Source organism: Beta vulgaris, chromosome 4 (genome assembly GCF_026745355.1).
Source record: "Beta vulgaris subsp. vulgaris cultivar EL10 chromosome 4, EL10.2, whole genome shotgun sequence".
Taxonomy (NCBI): Eukaryota; Viridiplantae; Streptophyta; class Magnoliopsida; order Caryophyllales; family Amaranthaceae; genus Beta; species Beta vulgaris.
The window spans coordinates 60,737,124-60,754,635 of NC_079205.1; the positions used below are offsets into that span (position 1 = coordinate 60,737,124).

General features: G+C 31.4%; 2 protein-coding genes across 3 annotated transcripts; one reads left to right on the forward strand and one right to left on the reverse strand.

Moving 5' to 3' along the window:
* Positions 1–4,535: 4,535 nt before the first annotated feature.
* Positions 4,536–10,830, forward strand: LOC104890223 (zinc finger CCCH domain-containing protein ZFN-like). 2 transcript variants are annotated; one of them, XM_010675624.4, is made up of 7 exons: positions 4,536–5,017; positions 6,000–6,172; positions 6,946–7,008; positions 8,481–8,600; positions 8,699–8,989; positions 9,367–9,678; positions 10,213–10,830. In XM_010675624.4, the coding sequence occupies exons 1-7, from the start codon at positions 4,885–4,887 to the stop codon at positions 10,492–10,494; spliced, it is 1,374 nt and encodes a 457-aa protein (XP_010673926.1). In that variant the 5' UTR covers positions 4,536–4,884; the 3' UTR covers positions 10,495–10,830. The 2 variants fall into 2 exon arrangements, with proteins under 2 accessions (XP_010673926.1, XP_010673925.1); XM_010675623.4 differs by having other exon boundaries at positions 4,544–5,017; positions 9,361–9,678.
* A 799-nt stretch (positions 10,831–11,629) lies between these two features.
* On the reverse strand, positions 11,630–12,856 carry LOC104890286 (uncharacterized). The gene has a single exon (XM_010675706.1). The coding sequence runs from the start codon at positions 12,854–12,856 to the stop codon at positions 11,630–11,632; it is 1,227 nt and encodes a 408-aa protein (XP_010674008.1).
* Between the last annotated feature and the right edge of the window lie 4,656 nt (positions 12,857–17,512).

The window sequence follows — 17,512 nt, forward strand, 5'->3', positions numbered from 1 at the left end:
GAAAAATTTGGCAAAGATGAACTACTCTCTTTGAAAACCAATATGAAGCCAACAACGCTATTGAATGCAGTCCAAGTAAAATGGGAAATATAAATATAAATATGTCCATACCTTCTGTTAAAATGTCCCTCTCATTATCTGATACAATCCACAGTCCATGATTTTACTATCAAAGTAGGAGTAAATTTCACTTCCTCCAATCAATAACCATATAAAGTATAATCATTCATTTCACAAAATATAAACTAGTATTTGGACCCGGACATTGTCTCGAGTTGGTATGGTTTTCCGAATTTGCTATGCATTTTTTTTCCATTCTTATTAAAATATATTACAAAAAACTCAATATTTAAAAGGTACAAATATAATAATATGGACACTTAAAGTAAGATTAAAAGTTAGTCGAAATGGTATTCGTTTGATGTATCATGTATATATTGTATAAATATATAAAACCTCTAGTAACCAGTCACATTTTGACACATGGGAAGTGTAAGAAAATCTTTAGCACTAATAAAAAGATAAAAGTATTGTGAAACAGTGGACACCTGCTACATTTGTAATTAAAAAAAATAAATTCCCCAGTTATTCTGTCCAAACAGATCCTTACTCTCAAGTTTAACATCTTTGTACTCGCTATTACATGTTGCCACGTGTCGTAGTTAAACATAGTTTAACTTAAGCGTCAGCCTTAAAAAGTTGTAAATGTACTGTATTATACGTAAAGTGGCATTAACTACTTCCTAGTTGTTTGGTTTAAGACTTAGAAAGTTCTAAAAGAACTGTATTATATGTCATGGTTTTGATTTAGACAACGGTTTATACATTTATTTTTGCACCAATTGGTTGGTTTTGTTCTTACTTCCTTTGGTTGAAATACTTTGTCAGATGAAGATTTAGGCTATGTTTAGTTCATCTGAAATTTTCTGATCTGAACTTATCTGATCTGAGCTTATTTTTTCTGATATGATCTGAACTGATCTGATTACAAGATCTTATCTTTTAGATTTTTCTCAATATATAAGAAAAAATATAGTCATGTGGAGTCTTGTTTGATTTGTCTCAATGAATACTTTATAAATATTCAATTATTATAATTTTTACTAATATGTAATGAAAGATATAATGATTTTTAAATATAAGCATGATCTGAACTAATATGAACTTATTTTTTCTGATCTGATATGATCTGATTAGATCTGAATTAAGCAAAAATAAGGTGAACTGAACATAGCCTTATAACTCCGCTTTTTTTGGACTTATTTTCAGTTCACTAGTTTTCTTTTACAGTTTTCAATCAATTCAGTTTAACGCAGTTCAGTTCAGTCCAGAAAAATATAACCTTACTCAATGAAGCAATTTTAGAATAAAAATTAAATGGCATAGGAAATTTCTCAAATAATATATTTTCTACATTGAAATACTCCCTCTGTTTTTTTTTTTATCTTTCTCACTTGGAATCTTGACACTATTCATACTTAGAGAGAATCTTCTCAATTTTGTTCAATTTATAAGAAAAAATATAGTCATGTGGGATCTTGTTTGATTCGTCTCAATTAGTACATTATTAATATTCAATCGTTATAATTTTTACTAATATATAATGAAAGATATTTAAATTCAAAGAGGTGTATTGGGAGACGCGCACAGAAAAGTGAGAATGATAAAAAAACAGAGGGAGTAATATATAAAGACGAATATTTATTAAGTATTATTTATTTATTTATTTTACTAATTTGATAATTGGACACAAATAAAATTATAATATGTTGGCCAAGTGGTGCACTTATTTTACTAGTCCTCTTAAGTCAGTTTTCAACTTGCTAAACCATCCAACTAACATAATGTTTGATACGCCACAAGTGAGTGAGATAAAATTTACAAGTTTTTAAGTCATTAGTGTTTTTAGCAATAAAATGATAAACTAATGTCCTTCTCATCCTAAACCAAAAAAATCTCTTCTTTTTAAAAAAGAACTAGTAAAAATAATACTTAATTTTACAACTTTCCTTTACATTTGTCATTTGAGATTGCTCACTCTAATCTATTTGTGGATGAGAAAACGAAAGATAAGATCAATGGAGGAAAGGGAAGTGATTGATGATGTTGTTAGACAAAACAAAATAAATACCCGAAAGTGAAAGTTTAGAATTTAATTGGTGATGGGAAAATAAAGTGAAGTTATTAGATATTGGACAATTTGAGCTAACCATATTTAAAACCTAAATGTAATATTGCATTTTTATCGGCATTTTCTTATAGTATTGTGAACAAAAACTACGTTGACAAAACATTAGATTATAAGTAGTCTAAAAGGTAAGCATAAAATTTAATTTTAAAATTTATAATGAGAAGCCGTTTATTTTTTTCGAAAAATAAATAAATAATCATAATATTTACTAAAATGTTATTCATAGAGAAAATAAATAGAGAGAGCGGATGTCACTCTCCACTCAAAGTGGCTTAACAAGTACTCCCTTCGTCTCATAATATAAGCCTTGAGACTTGTAAACATTGACTTCATCACTTCATTTAAATGAAACCTCGTGTTTCTTTTTCGCCGTTGATCGTGACTTTTCGACATTGACCCACCTTTTCCCTCTTTTTCTCCCCTATTTGCACTCTTATTTCCTTCTAGATTCATAATCTCTCATTTCTATAAAAATAAAATCCAAGTTCATAGAATCTTTGATCCAAAAATTATATTTTATTTAGGGTCTGTTCTCCCAAGCTTATTTTCAGTTCAGTTCAGTCCAGCTCCATTTTTTTAAAACCATTGTGTTAAATATTATTATTATGTTGGTACAATTTATTTTACTAATTACTTTTATTATTATTTATTTTTACATCATTACTATTAATTATTATTATTATTATTGTTTCTATATATTATTTTGTTTATTATAGCTTTACTCATTATTATTACTATTATTATTAGGAGGAACATAGTTTAGGTCAAAACACAAATAAACCAACGTTTTTTAGCCCATAAACCAATCAAATCACGTCAAAACGGTTTATGATGCAATTTTCGCAGTCCGATCCAATCATTATTTTTATTACTATATATTATTATATTATTAAATTTAATTATTAAAATAGTAATATTAATTTACTTCTTAGATATTATTGTTATTATTATATAATCATCATCAAGTATTAATATATTAATACAAATAATAATAATTATTAATTATCATTAATTATTATTGTTATTATTAATTTATGATTATTAATATTATTTATTTATAACTATCATTTAAAAATATCCAAAATACTATTATTATTATTCATTATTATTACTTATCATTATAATTATTATTTAATATTCATACTAATATTGTTTAAATATTATATATATATTTATTACATTCAATTATATTTATTACATTCAATTTAATTCAATTCAATTCAGTTCAGTTCAGTTCAGTTCAGTTCCAATCAGTTCAGTTCAGCTGTTGTATGCCGAAGAGAACATACCCTTAGTCTTCAAATTGCTAAATTATATAAATGTGAGTCAACGCCGAAAAAGATGTATAAAGTTTCATCTCAAAGAAATTTTGCAAAATGGACATTCTAAAAGTTTTGTTTTCGACAAGTTTTCCTTTCAAAAGGTAAGATGAAATCAATTTGAGATTTCCTCTTGTAATGTGTGAAATTCAATTCCATAACCTTTAAAATCGAATATAATGCCAACATCACTAAAATATCACCTACTGTTTAACATACAAATATTGCATGTATGATATATCTAGAAACCAACGAAGTATTTTTCTCCTTCGAATCATTCAAGAAGAGAGCCAATGGCACAAAATTACAAGAATAGGGTGCATGATAAAACAAAATACTCCATCCGTTTCCTAAAGATCTTCCCTCTTTCCGTTTAAGGGTGTTTCCAAAAGATCTTCCCTCTTTTGCTTTATTCCTTATTTGGCAAAACAAATTTCCCTATTTACCCTCTCATGTCACTATCATATGGTCTACCATTACATTATTAATTCAATTTTACTCCATTTCTCTCTCCTACTTTAACCCCGTCCCCTTGTTATTTGTCTATTTATCTTAACCCCTTTCTCTCTCCTACTTTACTCACACCATGCCCCACACAACTTGATTTTCCTTGGTATCTGTAGGAACAGTAAGTGGGAAGATCTTTAGGAAACAGAGGGAGTATTAGACTACACTATTTGATACGAATTTTTATAATCAGCCAACTATAATTTTCTTTTTTTGTGGACTTATAAATGTACCAAATCAGCACAATGATAGACTGTAGCAATTTTGATGAGATAAAAAGAGGATGTCGATTGTCGACCATCAACCAAACGCGTCCTTACACCAAGTACACTCTACTATTAGCGCGTAACTCTCACCTCCAAATCTCCGCGAGTAAAATAAACCGTTTTATTAAACACGCGGGTGAAAAACTAAATAAACTAAATCAAACACAATAAAAAAACAACTGTATTAAACTTAAAAGTAAAAACAAATAAAAATACAAAAAAATAAAAAATAGAAAAAAGAGAGAAAATAGGTTTTGTCTGGTTGTAAGAAAAAATGGTTGGTTTTTATTCTCCACTCTCTCTCCTTTTCTTTTCCCCCCACTCTGAATTTTGTGGAGGAGAGAGAACAAGATTTCCCCCCTTCTTCCCACTTTTTTTTTTCTCCAAACAACTTTCTCTCTCCTCTTTTTTTAATTTTATTTCTGGGTTTGTTGGAATTTCATTTTTTTTTTGGAGTATCTAATTAAATATAATTTGACGTAGAATGAGAATTGAAGAAGAAATAGTAGAGAAGTAATAATAATAGTAGTAGTACTAGAAGTAGTGATGATGATGATGATGATAATGATGTCATCATTTGAATGGAGGTTTTGATAAAACGATGGCGTTTCGTGATGTTGTTGTTGTTGTTGGTAATAATAATGGTGATGATGATGATGATGCAGCTGGAATTTCTATTTCTAGACCTTCTGCAGTAGCCGTTAACTCTGGATCATCTTCTCTTTTAGATGAAGGTTTTTTTTTTTATATATTTTTGATGTTAAATTTCTGGAAAGTTTGTTTCTTTTTTCTGGGTTTTTGTCAAATGCTGTATGATTACTATGTTTAATTATGATTAATTTGTTGTGTGTGAATTTTTCCCCTTTTTTTTGGGTCCTTAATTTTTTTTAAAAATTGATAATTTGGGTAATTTACAATTTGATTTGATCGGATTATTTGTGTGTGAATGACTGAATTTCCCCCTTTTTTTAATGTTATGCTGAAATTTTCCCAATTTTTTTTCTGGGTTTTTAATTTTTTTTTATGAATTATTAATTTGGGAAGTTGGGTTTGATCGGTTGTGAAATTGGAATTTTGGGTATCATAATGTAACTTTCATAAAATTCGATTTTAGTGGAAATAGGCATTTTGCTCTTTTTTTTTTTTTGGTGGGGTGAGGGGTTGCGGAGAATTAAAGCCACTTGATAAACTTTATGGAATATGAGTCACTAGAATTGAAGTACTATAATTTGATATTTTGGATGACAAGTTTGATGAGTTTGTAAATGTAATGCATTTGTTTTGTACTTTTGTTTGATCATAATATTATCTATCTTTAGTTTGCTTTGATGTGTTGATTACATATTTGGAATTTGCTTTAGTTAATCTCTAACTTTGAAGGAAATTGCATTTTGTTGGATATGCATTCCTCAATTTCACTAAAAAGTAAAAACTAGTGTGTGTGTGTTTGAAATAGAATGCTAGAAGCATAATTGAAGTTACCTTGAATGAAGAAACTTGATTCGTGTATGCGAATGCCTTAAAGTAGTTTAAGCATTGCAGTTTTGAACAATGTTTTTCTCTCATGGTGGTTTAAAGTGAAAGATGTTGTTTTGAGTTCAGTGACAATGGAGCTTGCGAAACGTTCTGTGAGATTAATGGGTGCCCTGTTAATGTTAAATTTTGATAGAAGTTGTGTAATTTTTCTTATTTGAAATGATGGTGTCTATATGTCAGATTCAATGTGGCAAGTAAATATGAGATCTACTGAAGCAATGGACACTGGGATCTATCCACCTGGTCCATATCCTGAGCGTGAAGGGGAAGCGGATTGTTCCTTTTATCTCAGAACAGGACTTTGTAGATTTGGTTCGACATGCCGTTTTAATCATCCTCCTAACAGGAAGCTAGTAAGTTCTTCCATCTACTGTGTACAAATATAAGATATTAGTTGCAAATATAGGACAGTATCTATCTTTTACTTTCTGTTCTGTTCAGATTCTTGTTGCTTTACATTTATAATTTGATATGAGGCATGCTAGCATCTTGATTGATGATAAAGTTCATAAACAAGACCACAAGAATATAACTTTATGAAGATTTCTGTGTAGATACTGCTGGGACAAAATCATGATGCCTACAATTTGGGGTTAGATTTGGTTTCCTCATTTATAGACTTAGAGTTTATTTCATCATCATCATGTCACTTTGTTGCATATAAATCCTTTGGGATGTAAAATATTTTGTTAGATGTTGTATATGAAGAAGAGAAGCATTGGGTAAAAACTTTTACTTAGTAACTTAGGAAACCTTAAATTACCTCCTTCATCTCATACTCTAACAAGCCAGTTGTTTACTTCAGCCGCATTTTCTCCTTTTATGTGATCTGATCTTGCTATCTGCATTGCCAATTCTCTGTTTCACTTTGTCGTGGAAGTAAGTTCCTTATCTTTCAATGTCATAGTCTTACAAGGAACTATTGTTGAGTAGGGTTTTAAGTGGTGCTAAGTTAGGTACCTGAGAATTATTGCTTGCCATCTTGGGTTGGAAGGTGAAGATGCTGGTTTGAGATTAATTTCAGTTCTTCCTTTCTTTTTAATGGCTTCCTTTTTTTTTTTGTAGGTGTTTTCTTTCTTGTAAGGATGTCTGTTTGATGAATTTGATAGATACTATTTTAATGCAGGCTCTCGCCACCGCAAGAATGAAAGGGGAGTTTCCAGAAAGGACCGGTCAACCTGAATGCCAGGCAAGTATATACTTTCCTTTTCTTCACTTCTATTTTTTTATCTATTATTATGGAAAGGGAATGCATATTCGCCTTGGAAAATCTCTTGGGATTGATTTTGTTTAAATGCATCCTTATTATTTGTGACTGACCTCTCTTTGGATTCTTTCAAAGGTGGGGATGTGTTGAATTACTGCTGTTGCTTGTTAAAAGAAACATGAAGTGCCTGATATTTCTGGAAAGATCAATGCTTGTTGAACCACTACATAGAAAACCTATTGCTTGTTTAAGTGATATCAAGTCTTTTGGCTGGAGAGTCTCACCTCCTGGTCATTTGAAAACTTTGAATTACTCGGGGGCCAATAATGGTTGACACATTCTTGCTTGGGAATCCCACTCACTTTTTGGGATGAGGTATTGAGGTTTAACTTGCATCTTGGCTGCATTATGTATTGCACCTACAAGATGATGAGAACATCTCAAAGTAGACTTTTTTTGTTACGAGTCAAAACTTGATAGCATTTCTTAGTAGTTGAAGTATTAACTATTGAGTAGGTAGTAAAGAATCTTGATCGACAAGTTCATATGCTCAGGAGTGAAATAATCTAGCCACTTCAATAAATCCCTTCAAGATAGGAGGACCCTGACGTGCCAATAAAGGAAAGTAACACGCCATAGATCTCGTCTGAAGTGAAAGGTATAGTTGATGAAAGATTAAATGCACCGAGTACTTGAAAATTTGAAAGTCTGCAGATGAGAGACCTGGACTGGACATCTAGGAAATCCAGAAAATTTAAACAGATTATAGTTGGCATTGTCTTGCTCAGTGGAGTGGGTTGGATGGGTTTAATATGAGAAGGTTTTCCGAAGATTGATGATTTCAGTGATTGGTATATTTCGATCTTTATCGGTGATTCTTTTTGTGAATACAGTATAACCATGGACAAGTTTGAATTACTTGTTTGATTTATTGGTTTATGTATGGGTTCTTATTATTCTTAGGCATGTAATACTCAACACAAGAAGCCTGATAAACAGGATTTCATGTCGTTTTATTCTACGGAATAACTTGAGGAGTGCTCTTATTGAGCACAGGGATTAAAGTGCTGGCTTACTCAAATCTCCCTGTCTTGTTGGATGTCTAGGGAAGGGTAGGAACTCTGTTATATGTCCTGCATGGAGTCTTTCTATTAATTGACCTGCAGGAACATCTTAACAGCAATACTTTTCAATTTCCATCTCTTCTGAAAAGTGAGCATACATGATATCTTTATGCTAGCGGGAAAATTTGCAAGCAATGAAAATACTAGCATGATTGAGGATTATTGTGGGTGACTTTTGTTCGCAGTCACTGTTGAAGCGAAAAATTTTGTTGATTATCTTTCTCCTGCCCTCGCTCTCTAGTTCCTTCATTGATAAAACTTACAGTAATCCCTTTTGCATTTTACTAGAGTCTTTCCTAATGTTTTTCTTGTGGCGCTTCAACTTGTCAGTACTACTTGAAAACTGGAACCTGCAAATTTGGAGCAACATGCAAGTTTAATCATCCTAAAGACAAAGCTGGGATCGCTGGAAGAGTTCCTCTAAATGTTTTAGGCTATCCACTTCGCCCGGTATAATTTATTGCTGGTGTTCAGCTTCTTTTTTTGACTTTCTAATATTTAATTGGTTTTAAATATAATTTTCATGTCAATTGCTTGTATCTCAACAGAATGAGCCTGAGTGTGCATACTATTTAAGAACAGGACAATGTAAATTTGGGAGCACTTGTAAGTTTCACCACCCTCAACCATCTGCTTCTTTCCGTGGTTCTTCAGTGTATCCTCCTGTCCAGTCTCCAACAACTCCTGGACAGCAGTCATATCCAGGAGGGGGATTAACAAATTGGCCTTTGTCAAGAGCCTCAATTATACCTAGTCCACGCTGGCAAGGCCCTTCAAGTTACACACCTATGATTCTTCCACAAGGAGTGGTCTCCGTTCCGGGATGGAATGCCTATATGGTAAGCTAAGCTGCTAGCCTTTTCTACTAGTTGATGCCAAACTGTGAGCAAGATAGGAACCTTCTTTTATTTTCAGATAGTTGGCATTGTTGAGAAACGTTCTCATAAGGATAATTTGTGATTTTTAACTGGCCATCAATGAACCAGCTGTTAATGTTGCTGAATGAGAGCCTCTACTTGCCTTTCTCTACTAGAATAATCTATGTTCTTTAGCATTTCATGCATTACTTCAGCTTCCGAAGCTTTAATTCATTAGCTCTTGGCTGATTGCTAGAAGTTAAAAGTTTTAGCTGCCAATGTTATTATTTTGATCTATTTGAAGGAAATCTTGGCGCTTTTGTATACTTCACCTACATATTAATTGTGACTAGGGTCAGATGGGATCTGACGGTCAGCAGCAGACACCAGGAAACAGTCCAGGTTATGGAACTGCACGGCAGAGTGAATCTCCAGTTTCTGCTTCTCAGGGAGCATATTCTTCATATCGCTCTGGCTCTGTCCCTGTGGGTTATTACGCGCTGCAGAGAGACAATGTTTTCCCCGAGAGACCTGGACAACCTGAATGTCAATATTACATGAAGACTGGTGATTGTAAGTTTGGCGCAGTTTGTCGATTCCATCATCCCAGAGAAAGACTAATTCCAGCTCCTGACTGTCTCTTGAGTGCTTTGGGCTTGCCATTGCGTCCGGTAGGTTCTTCTAGTTCTTTTGCTGTACAATTTATTTTTAGTCTAAGTTGGTTGCTTCATGTCCAATATTGTTTGATGAATGGGTATTTCCGTGTTAGCTGTTAGGCATCTCTCCCATCGACCCTTTTTGGCAAAAGGAGGGTTGAGCATACTTTGGAGTTTTGATAATTTTTTAGGATAGACCAGCCAAATCATCCGATGTTTTACTACCTCACCAAAAAGAATACACATATATTGTGCCATTGTCCTTGTTGTGCATTTTAAACAATGGAATATTTTGTCAGCTTTTTTTACTATCACTTTTATACAAACCACTAATACAATCAGCTGATTGTAAGACCAGTGAATACAATCAATGCAATCATTGCCAAACAAGGCGATTGTTATCTCTTTTAGGATTTAGGAAGATGTTGAAGTTTCTTAGTTAAGTGACATTTAGAAGAACAAGTTTGTTAACTTACTGTTTTTTCCTTTGGAGCATCAATAATTTCATGATGCACACTCATTGAATACTATGTCTTAATTTCTCAACAGGGTGAACCATTATGCATATTTTATTCACGATATGGTATTTGCAAATTTGGTCCGAACTGCAAGTTCGACCATCCAATGGGAATTTTCGCATACAATGTATCTCCTACAGCGACTGATGCCTCCGCTATGCGGCGTTATTTAGGATCATCTTCAGCATCTGGTGGCTTAACATTGACGTCAGAAGGGCTGGTTGAGTCAGGTCCAGGAAAGAATCGAAGGCTTACTTTGTCAGAAACGAGGGACATCCAATCCAGTGACGATAACATTGAGACTGATAGATAAAACTTCCTTCTAATAGAAGAAGTTTTGTGGGTTTTCTCCCTTTTTGCAATCTTTTGCAGCATAAAGAGGAGCTTACCTGTATATTCATTTCCCAATTGCTGAAGATGTACAGTCTCCCCTTCATGTTTAAGTTCATCACATAACTATTTACTACTATATATTCACTGAAAAAAATGGATGTATTACATTTACAGCCGAGAGTTTTGACGGCGCCTCTCTTAATTTACTTCCCTCATGTGCTGTATAAATCTGAAATTATTGTCACATTTTGGTGAAACCAATGTGAACAATTTGATCAGTTTCTCTGTTATGAAAAACCTTACATTTTTCAGTGTAGATTTTCTTGTAGTTTTGTTTTTTGCATTATTCAGAATGCAGCTTTTTTCATTTTGGTTATATATTTGCTTGAACAAAGCTTAGATAGAGGGTGAAACTTTTGGTGGATTTATGCTGGATTTCATCATCAGTCAGTAACTAAGTATTGGAATGTTGAATGCATGCAAGTTTTAAACTTGTGTATTATGTCAAATATTTGAACTGGATTCCAGAGTTGTATATGTGTTAAATATGGCAAATTTAGGTATGTTCCGTTCAATTTATTTTAACTTATATAAGATCTTACAAGATCAAATAATATAAGATAAGATGTTCTATTAACTTATCTTCATTCATCTTAGAGAAAAATGAAGTTAACATCATGTTTTGGAAAGTTAAAGGTACGCAATTAGGCTCTATTCACTTTCTATTCATGAAATTATGCTCCATTCACTTCAACTAAAAAAAATATTTTCTACATGCTAATTTAATTTGTAGACAATGTAAGGAAAAAAAAGAAAAAGATAGAATAGCAAAAATTAGATACAATTAGTTTTTAATCTGAAAAATCAATTGGTAAAATATGGTTCAATAATAATACTCCATCGTACGTAAAAAAAATGAAACTTACTGCAATTAAACAAAAAAATAGCTATAACATTTGTCTAATTACTAACAATGCAAACAACATAAACTTAAAAAACACTGACGGTCTATTCTGTTCAACTTATTTTGTCTTGTCTTATCTGATCTTATAAGATCTTATATAAGTTAAAATAAGTTGAACAAAACAGAACAGACCCTAACTATCGACTAATAATTATTTAATTCTACGAGAAGGCTTGATCAAATCTTTGATGCAAGGGCGAAGAGTGGTGGAGTAAGAATTGAAACGCAACCTTTGGCTAGAACTATCTTCATACTTGCAAATTACTTTCAGCTTACCATAATTCTCACCTTCCAAACAATATTGTAACACATTGCCATCTATATCAGCATATATCAGATTCTTCCCCAAAATAATGAAGCTATTTGTCCATGATGAAATTTCCTTGATGCCCAAAATATCTACGATATCTATGTTAATCAACCACTGCCATGTACTCACCTTCTCGTTCTCCTTGTTATTGCATTCAAGTACCCAAATCTTGATCATCGTAACAAAACACTTAACTAGACAAAGAGACTCGAACACACAATCTCTAATTTTACGCTCCCATCCAAATATCCGAAAAGTACACGCATTCATATCAAAATTATCTTGATCATCACTATCTTGCGGTACTCTTATAATTCTTGAAGTCTCACGTACAACATTGTAATGAAATAGATGAGGGAAAGGATCTCGCGTAAAACAACTTCCATAATTTGATAAAATATACAAACCATCTATACCAAAAACTTGTTCATCAAAATTCAAACTTCGACTTGTTATGACATTTTCATGTTTGAGTACCCAATTACTACCAGCCTCCAAGATAAAAATGTCATACCCACTGTTCCAATCTTCTATATCATGTATGGTAAACATCAAAAGAGTATAGTCTAATGGAAACTTAATATTTTCTTTATTACATGCATTACCACATACCAACGTAATATTTAAACTTCCATCAGTTTGATATCTCCTTGATAATTCCTTGTTAGGCAACTTAATAGTCGACCAAGTTCTTGTTGCAGGGTTGCACAGAAATAACTCGGTTGCTTTCTTGAAGTTTACAATCCTACCTAAGATTAAGCCGTTATTTGACGCTAAAATACGACCTTTTTTAACTAAGAACTTAAGGGATTTTTTTGGGATGTCATTGTAAGATTGTGGTTTGGATAAGAAGGAAAATTGTAGTTTTCTAACCTTGGTAGTTAGGCATGAATCTTCTTCAATTATCAAGCACTCTTCGGTTTTCGAACATGAATTTTGACACTGTCTCTCAATGAAGTAGGTTTCAGATAGAAAATCTTTGCAAGTTTTTGTCATAATTGATAATCTGTGTAAGGTTTTTACAGATAACCATGACATAATTTCAAATAATTCTCCATTAAAAGACATGGTTACGTTGATGATTCGTACGAGTGAGGGAGTATTATGGCGAGAAGAAGCTAAAAACTGAGAACAAGTGAGAGGAGGAAAGGTGAGTATTATGGCGACAAGAAGCTAAAAACTGAGAACAAGTGAGAGAAGCTAAGGAAAGGTGAGTATTATTGAAGCTAAATATTTGACGTATGTAAGTATAAGGTTCTGACTTCTTATCATAAACTATATATAATTAATGAAGAATCCGAATTCGATCGGTTTTAGGGAAACTTTACAAAGTAGAGTTATATCTGAACTATATATATAGGATAACGATCTCTAACCTTTTTTTTTTTTACATAATAATTAAGGTATTTTCTTTTATTTACTTTGAAGAAAGTATTTTTTTTTTTTTTGAACGAATGAAGAAAGTAATTAAGGTGAGTGTTTTTTCAAGAAGTTTAAGTTTGACAAGGTGTACTTTACTAATATCCTTAAGTTTAACGTTGTAATTTATAAAATAAAGCAACTAACCTAAAGTCCTTGGAAGCCAAGTTTCTAGTTTTAATTTTTGTTTTATGTGTTTTAATGTATGACAACTTTTCTAATAGGAGTAGTAGATCGATCTTTCTCTAGTACCTAGGTTGAAGTTGAATGATAGCCTTAATTAGATTTTTTTTTTTTTTCCAATTTTCCCCGTCACTTTTAAGTACTGTGTAAGAAAATTATTGTCAAGATATATATAATTTCAAAACATATATACTATATTATCATAAATAATAATAAGATAACTCGTTTTAGGACAACTTTAAGATTTATAAAACATATACTTCTATAATTTTATTAAAGAATATCTAGTAAGTACAGGTACTCATTGTCTAATCTTGTTCGTATATAATCAAACCATATTCTCAATTTTTGCCGAGTTGTTTACTAAATATGTTTTGGTAATGAAAAATTATGAACATTGAAACCAATTTAAAAAGATTTAATTATGATTCTATATTGTCAAAAAAAATTCAAACTAAGTACCTACACTAGCATATCATATTAGACCCAAAAAACACGGAGCAGATTAAATTTTAAATAATTTAGATCAGATCACTTTATATAGATAAAAATAAAACTAGAGTTCAAAATAATCATGTGACAAAATAAATTGAAAGGGAAAAGTTTGTATTATTATTAACCTAAATTGATAGTACATCATATAAAACCTAACTCAGGTAGAACTAGGAAAACAAACTAATACTAATAAATATTATCTCTAAATAAACACTTGTAGATAGATATGTCTAGCTAGGTAAACACTTCTACATAGATAGATTTAGAAAGTACTCCTAAATCTATCATAACACCCTCCCGTAATTGCAACGGCATTAACAAGAACGTTACGATTAAGAAACAAAAAAATTAAGTCAAATCAAATTAAATAGATATATTGTTGGGAACGCCATTCTTTTCGAACCCGTCAAATTTTTTCTTCTTGATGAGAACGCCAATTCTTTTCGAACTCACCAAATATATATTTCAATAAATCGGGAACGCCATTTTTTCTCGAATCCATAATTTTCTTTGTCTTGATGAAAACGTCAATCCTTTTGAATCCATCAGTCGCCGGTCAAACAAGGACGTCATTTTTTTCGAACCTACAAATTTTTCCTTTTTTCTTGATGAGAACGCCATTATTTTCGAACGCACCTAATATTTCAACAAGACGAGAACGTTTTTTTTTCAAACCCGCCATATTTATATTTTCTTCTCACTTCATAAACTCTCTGGTAAGGTTTTTTTTCTTTTTTAAAGCAAAACGTTCATCGATATATCATGATATCCAATATTATTGTTGAAGACATTAATATCGTCCCATATGCATGTGTTGCACGCCATCACACATCAACGAAAGCACAGTACACTTAGTGAAGTAGTATTTGCTAAACTACCAGAGAAAGGTATTACAACATACTTAACGCCTTTGCTAGACACCAAGAAAACAAAACTGACATAGAAAAAGGTTGATAACTAACCATAAGCAAAAGACATAGAAAAAGAAAACAAATCTGACAATCTCAAACTTGATATGGTCTTCAACCCATTCATGCTCGCAAAATTCAAACCTTTTGATTTCACACAACTTTTAAACTTACATTTTGACTATTGCATTTCAATTCTCCTAGATAAGGACTCGAGAAGGTTATAAAGATTATGTTCTTTTTGACTTATTTTCAATTCAGTTTAGCGCAATTTAGTTCAGTTCAACGCAGTTCAGTTCAATAATTTCCTCTCACAATTCTCATTTAGTTCAATTTAACGCAATTTAGGTCAGTTCAGCGCAGTTCAGTTAAGTTCAGTCCAAAAGATTACAATATATATCAATCTATTTTTCTTTTCTTCTATATTGCTTTTTAAGAACAGATATTATATTAGATTATTAGATACATTAATTGTGTACAATTGACGTGTACTGTTGTCTGTTAAGGAGCTTTCGGCCCAATGAAACCTAACAATTTGAAAATGGTTATGGGGAAGGTTAAGAGAACTAATCTACACTTAAATGTAACCCTAGTAGGAATAACTCATGATTTCAAAATCTTAAATACGAACTTTAACTACTAGATAGAGACAAGCTTGATATATCAACATATCGATGCAGCTATTTGGTTACACACTAGTATTTCTAGTTGGACCCATGTATGAAACACAAAACAATATCTAAAAGTTCTTTTTTATAATAACATGAAATTTGTTTACTTGGCTACTCCTACGCTTGGAAAAGGTGATTTGGCCTGAATAATTCATTTCCCTTTCTAATATTATTCAGAAAATAAATTTGACTGTAATTAACCTATTTCTTTAAAATAAACTACTTTGACTTGCTCCAAACAGAAAGATTTGATATTCGTATATAATCATAAAATTAAAACTTGCTCTAAACAACATTTTACGATGAAATTCAGAAATCCAAATAAAATAATTTATTAGAAAAGGAGGCCAAGTAAACTACATAATTAAGAAAAGTTGTTGGAACTTTTAGCTAATTTTTTGAGGGGTGAAAAGAGGTATGGAGAAGTATATGTTGAATTTCTATAAGTGCTTGGAATTTTCGTCATCATTTAACCAAAGCAAATAAGTTTTTTTTTGAAAAATTCATATGAGTCACGAAGGCAGTACAGAGAAGGGAAGAGGAGATTCGAATATGTGAGCTATCGTTCACAACACCTCAATCTTAACCATTAGGCCAAGATATCCTTGACAGCAAAGAAAAGAAGTATTAGAAAATCGTTCCCACAAGATAAACGAGGGAGCTCTTATATAGTTATATTCTTTTGTCTTGTTGAATATTCCATTTTTTTTTAATTGTTACATTATATAAACTTTCCTTATTTGGATTACTTAGTCCATCAAAAAATAATATTATTATATTTATTTTTCTCTTTTTCTACCCAAAAATACTATTTTTCACTTTAACCTATTATTTTACATTATAGTGGGTCTATAAGTACAATCCAAAAAGCTTGAAAGTGACTTGCCTAAATTCTTGTGCATAAGTGCATAACATAATGTAGCAATTAAAAAGAAACAGAGGGAGTACTTCCTCCATCTATAAATAGTTGCACCTTTTCATGTTTTAACGCTTGGCAATACATGATTTCATACATTAACTAGTTATTAGGCCCGAGCTATGCCCCGTATAAGAAAAATTTATTTATTAATATAATAATTTTATGATAATAACACTAAATACAACTTAGTCTAGTGGTTAAGACTTTAGTATATGTACTTGAGGTATCGGGATCAAACCCTATACTACGCAATTTTCTAAATTTTTTATTGTACATGGATTACATGAACAGAAACTTCATAGGGAGAGCGCCACGCCTTTTCATATATTTGTAAATTATTAATAAATAAAAATCATAAAAACTTAAATTAAAAAAGTATACATAGAGACAAATCTAACAAGATCCCGTAGATTATGTTTTCTCTAAAATATAAATTACCAAAGATAAACAAAGTGTAAGATGTGAATAGTAAACACGATACAAATTGTGTAACTATTTCTAAATGAAGGAAGTATATTTCATTAGTAAGGCATTATAAAATTAAAATTTATAGTTCTTTCTTTTTATTGGTTTAGTTGGTCTATATTCAAGAGATGAACCTCCAAAGAAAAACAAAAGATGAAAAATAAGAGCTATGGTGGTTTTTTGATTTTCAAAATCATATGATATATGTCTTCTAATAAATAAAAAATTAGTCAAATTTATTGCGAATATTTTGAAAACTGACAACTAAAAAATGAAATAACTTTTTATGGTTTCTGGTTTATGGTTTTTAATTTTCAAAAAACCTGAAAAATGAAAACTGAAATTGAAAACAAAAAAGATAACGAATGGACTCTAAGACATTGTGATTAATATTTTAATATTGGTCAATGGGTGCAATTTGCAACGGGTAGCACTAGCCACTATCCCATAGCCCATTAGGCATAAAGTAGATGTTTACGGAAATTTAGCCGTGTTCCTCCTCTGTTTTGGGCTTTTAGGCGTCGGTTACTTATTTAATCTCTGGTGGTTTTTTTTTTTAAAAAAATTATTAATTGAAGGTCAAATAACATCTACAATAATGTCAATAAATAATAAAGAAAAACAGGATACAATTAAATAAGATCATATTAATTTTGTCTTTGAT